Here is a 12076-nt window from a genome sequence, read left to right as displayed (position 1 = left end):
TCCACAATGTCTTTTTTTGGTACTTGTCTCTGATGAATTTTCAGCATCCCGAGATTATTACTGATTTGATATTTATGACCCAGTCTTTATTATCCAAGAACGCGCTTTTTAAGTTTTATCATACCTAGTATATATAGTGCGCTCAAATTCATAACATGCACTTTTTTTCACCATTTGAGGTTCTTGAATTGCTATAGAAAATATCTTTTGCCTGTAACTTGGTAGTTTGATATTTTGTATATTCTTTTCAATAGATCAACAATTTTAAACTATCTGGCTTCTTGACGTACAAAGAAAAGTAATTTATGCTAGTCCCTGATAATTCTGATTCCTGGAGAAGCATTTATGTTTTCATAAGAAAAGAAGATTTACTAAAGTTAAAGGATTCTGGTAAAGTGATATGTTACCTGCTAAGACCATAAGGCAACTGAAAGACATAGATGCAGGATGGAGATTTTCTATGATTGAAAAAAAATAATCAACATATTACCTTTCTAAAGTTGATGCTTAATATTTGTAAACTTTTAAATGAATTGGACATATTTTAGATTTTCTGTTTTAATCCTCCCATTGCATTATTGATGCTGCTATAAAATGAGATGATACATTCCTCTTTAAGGTGCTTATACACAGCTTATTGTGATTCTACAGATCACAAGGTGGCTTGTTCCATATTCTGTACATGTGAGATATCAGAGATTTGAACTCACAGCCATAAGGCAGGTTCTTTAAGCCACTATACTATATTCTGCATCCTATTTTAGATTTCCTTGAATCCCAGAGAAATTAAAGAAACTGTAAATATTAAGCAGCATGATTTTCAGATTTGTCCATTCTCTGTGCGATTATTTTAAAGACAGTGAATATAAGGTTTATAATACACTTGGGGTGAATTTTTAATACCCATGTTATATGTGATATATGAAATGCTTAATCTTTTTCTATAAACAATGAACAACACATTTTTATAAGCAGAACTTTTAAGACACATTCATATTTTTGTCCTCTGAGGTCATTAAAACAATTCTGTGAAGCTAGGGGCTTCCTCATCTTCTGGATGGAATCCATGGCAGGTATAATGAATTTCTGATGAATCTTGTAATTTCTAAAAGTCCCTTTGTTTCCTCTTTCACTTTGGGTCTTTCTGTTTATTTTCCCTTTTTTTCTGACAAAGTATCTCAAGTTTTTAATACATTTTCAGCCAGTTCTACACATATATACAACAAAATAAACAGGATTTAAAACAAGATGTTTTATATGGAAAGTCTCAAGGTTCATTCCAAATTGAAATGTCAGAAACCTAACATCAGTAGATTTTGAAAACTACTGAAAGATAGAAAAAGGGATGTATATCTTGGATAACTTGGCAGTGGTGCTGAGAGAAATTATGACCTACAAGATAATATTTGTGACAACTGACTACAAGGAAGCAACTTGGGGGAATTGGGGTCTCCTAAGTTGTTCTCAGGGGCTCTATTCTTGGTGATTGCAGCCAACTGGGTTATTTGATTAAATAACCCAAGCATATTGTGCTACCTAGGTCCTGCAAAGAAGTGAACCAGAATTGCACATACCCTAAGCTCTGTACTATCTTCTCACCTCTAATAAACTATGTTTTAAAAGTTTATGTCTCAGCATAACATTACATGTGTACACACATGCATATTGATATGTTAGCTTAATATTTAAGTGTGAGTTTGAGGATTGTGCTTATGTGTAATATGTATTTTTCTCCTTGAACTACTATGAAATGGGCTTTCGGTTAACCTTTACACATATTATTCCTGTTTACAATTTAATGACCTCTCAAAAATCATGATACTCAGATATACTTGAATTTTTAAATAATATTTGAATATCATAATTAAAACTTTTCCCTTTGCCCTGACCTAATAGCAAGATTGCAATAGGATGAAAACATACTTCATTTTCTTTCCTCTTATCTGGCCAATCAGGAAAGTAAACAGAAAAGTAAACTTTCATTCCTGAAATACTTAGAGATTGTTGATACTCTGCCATGACCACCTCCCACCACCCTCACTTGATCTTCCCATAAAGTTACTGCAAGTAGAGAACATAATCTTAGGCTTATAACCTGAGTTTCTGATTATCAAAGACCCTCCCTCAGCCCTGCTCTGTTGGAACCTCCTTGCCCCTCAGAGTGGCTTCATGGGAAGACATCCCGAAAACCTGGGCCAGTCCACCAAGTGTGGGTTTGTCAGCTCTCTGAGGGGAAGTAGTGACTTTCCAATCCCTTTTATAGGTGTATCAGTCAGCCTTTTGCCTTTTAGACTTCTAGGTGAATTTGGACACCAGGCCCAGGGAACAGCAGTAAAGCTTCCTGAGTGGTCTCTTGGCTCAAAAGCAGAGACCTTACCTAGAGCCACCAATGAGCTCTTACCGGGACATCTTTTTAATGCCTATAATATTAAGCAGCAACACATAGTAAATGTATTTTATTTTGAAAAAGTCTTTTCTGTACATTTAGTTAGGGATGGATGTCATACTGGCAGTACACTTTGACTCCAGCTTTCCTGTGGGTTGAAATCAGCACTGTTTAAAGACCTTCCTGTGATAGTTTTCTAGGAAAAAAATGATCCCTTTCTCTGTGGAAGGAACAATTCATAGGCTTAGTTGCTGGCATTATGCCTACAATATGTGCTTTATGAATTTCTTAGGGTCTCTGTAGAATTATAGTGTTTCCTGGACTTGAATGATTTGTTTTAATAAATATACTATTTCATAATAGTTACAAAATTTTAAATGTTGTGGGGTTCATTTTCCTATATTATGAAACCAAGGATTTGATGTACCTCCTGTATGTTCTCTGGATAAAGTGGTTAACATAAAGACATTTTTGAAAGAAGGTTAGGTTTAGCTGTCATAGTTGTGTGATAAGTAACCATCACCTTTTACTTTCCTCTAGGTATCAATGAAAAGAGCTTTGAAATTTACATTACCACTTATTTTAAGGGCTTTAAATAATCAGAGAATAATTTTAGGGGCATTGAATTAGGAGCATCTGAGGGATGAGAAGAATATAATGTTGTTTCACATATTGGCTACTGGGTTGAAAAAGAGTCCACAAATATTTGAAATGCAAATGGAGAGCATTAGACAATAGTAATTGTTTCTTAGTCATGTTTTAATGTTTAGTTCCTTACTTGGTACCTGTCATATGGTAGATATTAAATGTTTGTTTTGTGGATGATCAAAGACACCAATTAAATGAGAGAAAAACTTTCATCCCAACTTTGACAGATACAGAAAATGATGCATTAATAAAAAACTACGCTTTGGGGATTGCTCTTCAAGCCCATGTTCTCCCTCAAGCACGTCTCCCACTTGCTTGCCTGTTTCTTTGCTTGCCTATTTCCACTCCGGAGAAGCCTATGCTTACTCTTAAAAAAACACACTTCTCTGTTTCTCTCCCCTCACATCTTTCTCAAAAAACAAAAGTTATATTTAGAACCAGAGACTTAAAGCAGGCATTGAGGTATTTGCCTTGAATATGACCAAACCCAGATGAATCCCCAGCACAGCATGGTCCCCAGAGCACCAAGCCTGGAATATTCCAAACTCCTTCTTCCCAAAATTTATTTATTCAGCTCTATCAAATTCCCTGATGAAACTTATCCAAAGGTGTGAGGCCATCCCTATTAAACAGGGCATGTATCTCCGATATATACTTTCAAAGTTATGGACTTGGTCTGTGGAAAGAGAAATAAACCCAGATAAAGAGCTAAAATGGCATAAAATTAAATAAATCCACACTCGTGCTGTGTTAACAGGGACTTACTGGGTCTTGCTGCAGTACCTCTGATGACCTGCTGGGGGTCAGCGCTACATTATTATTTGGCTAGTGTTAAGTTTGCTCCCCTACCTCCATTAAATAGGCAAGCAGAGTCAAATGAGAAAGATATTTAGTTCTTCATCCTCTCAGAGGTCTACCAGACTTTGATCAGTTTGCATTCACATGCCCATAAGCAGCTATCTGCTGGTTGGTGAACCTATTCAGTACAAGAGAAAACAGATGTCTGGTCTTCCTGCCAAGTCCCTTTCTTGCATTTTAGGAACCATTCCACACGCACAGGGAGGTTTTTGTTAATTTCTTTCAGATGATGACTGAGTGCTTTACACCACGGGGGACCTCCAAGCCCCACTTTTCTACTCAAGTGAACATTAGTAGCCATTTATCCCTCTCAAGGCCAATGTGGGACCTAGTTTTCTACTTGTTAGAGAAGCCATTGAACCCTTTCCATGCCTAGGGATATAAAGAGACCCGTTGGCCCTATTTTTATGTTTGGCCACCCATAATTTACAGAGTAATTGTTTTTTCAGACACAGCATTGTATGTAATAAAACAGAGTTATGGTTGTCACTTATTTTAAAGAGACTAAATCACCTTCATTCAGAAACCACCCCCACTTATACTACAAGTATTCTATGTTCCATTCACTCTGAATGTACATAATTAAAATTCATAGAAACTTTGGGAATTAGATATTGTTAGGACTAATTCTGCCAGCTTGGAGCAGCTTCTTGGTTTTTTTGTTTGCTTTGTTTTTTAATTATTGTAACTTTGTAGGAAATGCTTGCAGGATAATTTGGTCAATTCAGAAGATAAATAAGATTAGCTCTAAAGATCATCACAAATGAAGAAACTTCATTAGCTCCATGATTGCTATTGAAATGCTTTAAATGTGTAGTACCTGTATTTAGTCTATTCTATCTCACTAATTTTCAGAGGATGAACAAGAGTTCAGTTTTAAAATTTAGGTTTTTGCACTTTTTTTTCCTTTTATTGGTAAACTTTCAAGTAAATTGGGATTTTATATTAATAGAGACAACTAAGATTTAGAGTAGTTACCTACATAACCGTCTCTATTAAAAACACTTCCCATATGACAAATTCTTTCCTGAATTTTTTTAAATTATTTTGGGCCATCCCCAGTGGTGTTCAGGACTTACTCCTTTCTCTATACTCAGGAATTACTCCTGGTAGGGCTCGGGGGACCAGGGGATGCTAGGGATCAAACCCAGATGAGCAACATGCAAGTCAAGCACCTAATCACTACACTGTCTCTCCAGCCCTTCGTCCTGAGCATTTAAAAATATTAGTTGTTTAGACTTTTGTAATTGTACCTTTAAAAATCCATAGTATTTTTCATAAATTATGTACAAATTATTATTGCCACCTTTGTGTCCGAAGATTCAAAGAATACTTTATTGCTAAATTTTACTAGGGTGTTCCAAGCATTATTGTGAATTTAACATAATTCAGAAGAAGTCTTTTTATAAGATAGGTTTGATCATATCACTTCCTTGTTTCTAAAACTTCCCCCCATGTTCAGAGCATAACTTTGTTTTGTTTGCTTATTTTTGTTTTGTTTTGTTGGGGGGGGGGTGCAGGCAGAGATTCCAAGGATCAAAACCATGTCTCAAATATGTGTTTTACCATGGGTCACATCCCCAGCCACCAATCTTGGCTTTTATTTTTTTTTTTCACTGTGGTGCTGTGTACTCAGTGATGTGGATCTGTGGATCTAACCAGAGACAGCTGCATGCAAAGTAAGTGCCTTAGTACCTGAGTTCATGGTTTTCTAACTACAGTACTTAGAGGGTAGCTTTTCCCAGGAAACATGAAATCACAGGATGAAGAAGACTTGCCTCTGGCATAAGCAGTGCTATATCAGAAATAGTTTAATGTATTAAGCTTGTATGTAGAGAGTAGATTGTAAGATTCACAGAACCTTTTTTTAGGTTGTCTTGTTGTTGTTGTTGTTTAAAGATCAAAAACAGATTTCAGGGATAGCTTGCAGCTCTTAGAAGACCATTTCAACCTTTGACAATAGGTTCTTCAGGAAGCAGTGTTGCTGTTAACACTGCTTATGTGAAAGTAGTTAGAGAGCAGTGACTATAACAAAATAATATTGAATAGCCTTTCAAATCATATGGTTACAGACTCAAGAGAGTTCAAGGCCCAACTTGTGGGAATTTGCTACAGTAAAACCAGCAGTTTGGGTACTTTCAACCTCCATCCAATGATGAGGGGTTGGGGGCTTCGGTTGCAGAGAATGCAACAAACAAATGAGACATGATCTGTCTGAACTCACCTGAGCAGCTATGAGTGTGCTCACAATCCAGGCCATTTATTCAATACTATACTGCTCCCCTACCCGTTCTTAGCATGGGAGTTATTGTTCATGTTTACGGACATTAAAGACAGCATGCACATCAAGATTCAATGAGATATTTCATATAGCCCATCAACCATCACCTTTAAGTCATGACAGTTTCCTATGCTACTCTTTCCTAAGATGCCTTCGACATCTAAAACAACCAAACTGCTTTTATTCTACTTTTTCCTGAACCCACATTGCTTGTTCATAAGACCCAAACTGTTTTCCCAGGAGAACTATCCCGACCTTGGGTTTCTGTTAGGGGAACAATTTCCCACACCAGTTATTGTCCTGTCCTCTGTAAAGTCCTCCCTAATCTTCTTATCTTTCCCATCTTTGGCATATTTCTATGTGTTTTTGTCTCCCCTACTTAACCATAAGTTTCTGGAAGACAGGAGTCAGATTGCTTTATGAGACTGGACTAGATTGCTTTAAGAGAATGGGCTGTCCAACAAGGGCTGTAAACGTCACTTGGCTATATTAGGCACTCAGTACCCCACCAGAGAGAATGTTCTGAGCAGACTTCCGCAGGAACAGATAATCTTTAGCATTCAAAGCAAGTTTCAGTAACTTGGAAGGTTAGAATAAGAAAGCCCTTCAAGGAATTGTGTGATTAATTGGACCAAGTTAGTGGAGGTATTAAGTGATGGAAATAAAGCAGCAATAAGACATTGGTGAGCCTCCTACAGAAGAATCTGAGAACATTAATCCCTAAAACAGTTTGCTTTTCCCTGTGCTTAAAATATTTTTCTGTTATTTTTTTCATGTTATTTTTTTCATTTTGTCATGCACTTATTAAACAAGTCACTTTCTAATTTTTATACATTAAAGAAACTATGTATAATTTCCAATAGGAGGTTTTAGGTAGCAAAAGATAAGCAGTGGTACCACACTGAATTTATCTAATTTACACTAAAAGCAGAGATGATTGCCACTTTTAGCTCCAGAAACTTATTGAGCATTAGAAATCCCATAATTGTTTCTCAGACTTAACATCAGCGACACATCCTGGGAGTCTCTGCTCCATACCTTTGTGACTAGGCAAAGTACCACTGACTTTCTCTTTCAGAAAGAAGAAATCATAGAGATGTGATCTTTTTTGCTCAGTTTCTCAGTCTTTGGTTTTAGGAATATCAGATGATTAGCCATTCCCTACAACACTGAATTGTTTTAAATGTTACAAGTTAAGGGTAGCATAAAAGATTATTGTTTACTTGCTGATTATAAAAAAAACAAGTCTCATTTCAGATTTAGATAATGCTAGATAACATCTGTTAGTAGAGACTTTGTACAGATTGAAACATGCATGCACGTCACATTGTATTTCATAAACTGCTATGTGCTTTGAAAATGTAAATTAAGAGTATACTCTTCTGTTGCTTAGGGCTAAAATATGAATTAGTGTCTTTGTTAATAGTGCTTCTTAAGGAAAAATCATTGAGTGGTTCAATATGCAGAGATATATGGTTAATAAAAACAAGGAAAGTCAGACTCAGCTTACAACGAATGTCACAGAAGTGAAATTTTAACTTGTTTAGAAAAATAGTCCAGCTGTCTGAACGTTTTCCCAAAGGATTAAACACAATGCTCTTAGGTAGTTTCTGGTTCTCAAAATTAAAAGAACCAAATTGTCTTTGGTTCCACCTGATTTACCCCACAAAAGAATATCGGGGCTGGAGGGATACTACAATGGGTAGAGGCAGCTGACCTGGGTTCAATCCAGGGCACCCCATTTGGTCCCCCGAGTCCCATCAGGAGTGTTCCCTAAGCACAGTAGGGTGTGGCCCAAAAACAAAAAATGAAACTAGGGAAGGTGTGTGGGAAATGATCTAATCATTGTTTCTGAAAATTTTTTATGTGTATGGACTCACCTGGTAGATTTTACTAAAATGCTGCTTCTGGGTTTGGGGTGAGGACTGATTCTGCCTTCTCCAGTAACTCAGTCCCTTCTGGTCACTGGATCAATAAGTATGTAGCAGAATTCCTTCCCTTATCTACTCAAGTTCAGTTTTAACAGAGATCCTAAAAATCCAGTCTGCCGAGACTTTATCATTTCACATAGGGTTCTTGTGTGTTATTTTTTTTAGGTGTTCTTCTTTTGCCATTGGTGATCATATCTCAGAAGCCATAAGGAATCTGTTGTAGGGCAGAGAGGAAACACTGAGTGAAGCCCTACTAGGGCTGTTGGCCTGACTTGGTCCAGGACCTGGGTCTAATCTCTGAACTGTTGGCGTAAATAGCCACCTATGCATGAACTAGAGGCCAGAAAATTGTAGCAGAAAAGAGCTGATTATTTGGGGGATACTGCAAACAGCTAAGGCGTGTGATTGCATGAGGGCATCCTCTCAAACTCAGCAGTACCCGCGCGCTGTTTCACTTCCATCTTTGCTAAGCAGACTCTGGGATAATGTCTGACCTGCACAGATTGGCTCAGCTCTGACACTTCTCAGTTGTGCAAGGTCACTAAGTTATCTGTAGTTCTATGACCTCCTGTAAAAGAACCAAACAAGGACTAAGGGTATAGCTCCGCAGTAGAGCATTTACCTTTTATGTGTGAGGTGCTGGGTTTAGTTGCCAATACTGCAGAACTAAATAAAGAAATGACATAAAGGACCTGGGCATAGAAAATGGCTAAATATAAAAGTATGTTTGTTCACATAAATATTTCACTGCATGATGAAAATTAATGCAGAGGTCTTTATTCTGTTTTAGCAACAGGAACAAGACCCAACCAATCTGTATATTTCTAATTTGCCACTGTCCATGGATGAACAAGAACTTGAAAATATGCTCAAACCATTTGGGCAAGTTATATCTACAAGGATACTGCGTGATTCCAGTGGCACAAGTCGAGGTGTTGGCTTTGCTAGGTAAGCATGCTACTCTAACCTTATTGCATCCATAATAATTGCCAATTACAACTTTCCTAGAAAATAAAAATTGAGCAGGAAAGAAAACTTAAGGTAGAGATATAAAGCTAAATTATGTGTAAATACTAAACTGGTTTGCATTTCTACAACTTTTTTACAACTTTCTGAGCATTATTTTCAGTACAGGATTCCAAGCAGTTCTTGTGGAACACTGTTGGTCATGTCACTGCTAGTGCCCAAAGATGTGGTGATGCTTTGTCCCTGTGGTACTGGGATTGTACAGGGGTTCTGCACTCTTCTCCCTGGCCCAGGATTCTTGAACATGGGAACATTAAATATCTGGTGACTTGGCACAGGAAATATTACATATTTTTATATTCTGTTAAATTAGATAAATATGCCTGAACCTCCTCAGAAATAAAAATCTGAACATTCTATATTTTGCAGTAAGTCTTTTTGTCATTAGATGAAAATTTATTTTATTGAATTAGTAAACTAAAACATAAATGATATATTTACTATAATTTAAAAATTATATCACACACATCTCACTACCCATGGTGATACCCATTAGAAACTTTTATACATTTTCTTAAGTAGTAATATATTGCAAACAAGGCCCTCAATTCTTTCATTATATTTTCAATCCATTCTCAGAAGAGGATACAGCAATGTAGTGGTTAATTTGGTTTCCATAGGGGCCAGTGAGATGGTATAGCAGGCAGGATGCTTGCCTTGCACAGGGCTGACCCTGATTCAGTTCCTGGAACCTTAGATGGCTCCTCAAGCACTGCCAGGAGTAAGCCCTGGGAACAGCTGAGTGTGCTTCCCCCCCCAAAAAAAAAAATTATAACCCATAAGTCTATGTACAATAACCTGATCTTACATAACACGTTATTTAGGAACCTATTAATATTATGCCATGTCAGGCCATGTCTACTGGTTTTGAAGTATTAATTTTAGACAGAAGGGTGATAAACATCATACTGTCATATACATTATCGTTTCACAGTTGTACATTCCACAAACTGGAAGTCCAACACAGTAGTGGACACTTTTACTTACAAAAAAAAATGACACAAAATGAGATTTTCATTGTCAACAAATAGCTAGGTAACGAAATCTAGTACTATTCTGGCTTTTAATCGATTGCTTTTTTAGACCAAAAAAGATTTATAATATTACTAAATTATTATATTGGTGCAAAGTCACGAACGCTAGTGAATTATCTCCAGTGTGTACTTTGACTGGAGAAGGACCCAGGTGAATCATGAGAAGACTTCATCTCCTAAAATTGTCACCTCTATGGGGGATCTTCTAAAAGCAGATCAAACATGTTTATTTCATTTTCCTAAAATGCAACTTATTTGAAAACTATTGCTAATCATTAAAACTAAAGTGTAACCCTGAGTAATCAGGATTATAATACCTTTGAAATGGATTACTCAGTTTTTTTTTCATTCAGAAAAATAAGTCATGATCATTTGGCCGCCCAAAAAAATATTGCTTATGTGTTTAGCCATCTACAAATGAAGAATAAATTATAAAATTAGGTTTTATAAATTATAATATATATTGTAAATTATAAATTATAATTTATATAATTGATAATCATAAAATATATATTGTACCAGGAAGTAAATGAATGAAATTATTTAATAAATAAACTGGAATTTTAAACTGTTAATCGTTCTTTATTTAGTAGCTTGACTAACTAGACTAACTAGGCTATTGTGTATTAACAATTTTCCAAGTTAAAAAAATATATACATCAGAGGCCGGAGCAATAGCACAGCAGTAGGGCGTTTGCCTTGCACGCGGCAGACCCAAGTTCGATTCCCAGCATCCCATATGGTCCCCTGAGCACCGCTGGGGTGACTGCTGAGTGCAGACCCAGAAGTGACCCCTGTGCACCGCCAGGTGTGACCCCCCAAAAAAAGCAAAAAAAAAAATCTCTGTATATATATATACACACACACACATTTGCTCTGCTTGACTTTGAATACTCTGGAACTGATTATGTTTCAGGATGTATAGTGTGGTTATCTGTTATTTTACTATAGAAGTCTGTAAATAAATAAATAATTGTTTTGTTTGCAGGGGTGGGGAGGTGAGGAGCACACCCAGATGTTCTCAGGGCTTATTGCTGGCTCTGGGCTCAGGATTATACCTGGTAGGGTGTGGGTACCATATGTGATGCTGGATATTAAACCCGCTTGGCTGTATAGGGCAAGCTTACCCAGTGTACTATCACTCCAGCCCACAAATAATAGTTAGATGAAAGATAGATAACCCAACTTTATCTTTTTCACACTTTTGTGAGTTTTCATATGTAAACCTCTAAGAATATATGCTAGGGTCTGGGGTGTAGCTGAGTGGTAGTGTGCTTACCTTGGGTGTGTGAAGCTCTGGATTTGGCCCCTGACACCACACACAAAAGTATTCTCATGCACAGAAAAAAAAATGAAAAACTAAGATTTCTAAATATTGATGTGTTGTGTTTTTATTTATTAATAGGATGGAATCAACAGAAAAGTGCGAAGGTGTTATTGGTCATTTTAATGGAAAATTTATTAAGACACCACCTGGAGTTTCTGGTATGTTGTAAAATTTTATCATGTGATGACTTTTACAATAAGGGGGTAGGGAGGAAGCCTTCGATTTTTTTCTTTAGAGTATATTTCTTTAGAATTCACCTCTCCAGGCATTGGGTGTTTATGAATGTGACTAGAAGCACACATTGGTAAGAGCTATCTGACCTAATAATCAGAGCATCTTTTAACCCATCTTATCGTCACCTGCAATCATACCTGTTGAGGACTGTGGTGCTCTTTGCCCCAGCTCTGGCTGCATTCTAGAAGATTTCAATGTGTTGGGCCCTGTTTCTTTCACTGGGCTTGCCCCTCACTTCCCATGACTCTGCCATGTGCTGTGACCAAGGACATCGAGCTCCCCATTCCAGAATCATTAGTACACATGATCTGGAAAAAAAAAAAAAAAAAAACAAGAGAACCGTCTATTCTC

General features: G+C 36.9%; 1 protein-coding gene across 8 annotated transcripts in view; it reads left to right on the top strand.

The window, feature by feature from the left end:
* Positions 1–12076, top strand: part of RBMS1 (RNA binding motif single stranded interacting protein 1) — a 233202-nt gene that overhangs the window by 192076 nt on the left and 29050 nt on the right. For all 8 annotated transcript variants that reach the window (XM_055122725.1, XM_055122731.1, XM_055122727.1 and 5 more), the window contains exons 5-6: positions 8895–9052; positions 11570–11649. In XM_055122725.1, coding sequence (XP_054978700.1) covers positions 8895–9052; positions 11570–11649 — 238 coding nt within the window. The remainder of the gene's footprint in view (positions 1–8894; positions 9053–11569; positions 11650–12076) is intronic.

Source organism: Sorex araneus, chromosome X (assembly GCF_027595985.1).
Source record: "Sorex araneus isolate mSorAra2 chromosome X, mSorAra2.pri, whole genome shotgun sequence".
NCBI lineage: Eukaryota > Metazoa > Chordata > Mammalia > Eulipotyphla > Soricidae > Sorex > Sorex araneus.
This window is presented reverse-complemented; position numbering and strand designations above follow the sequence as displayed.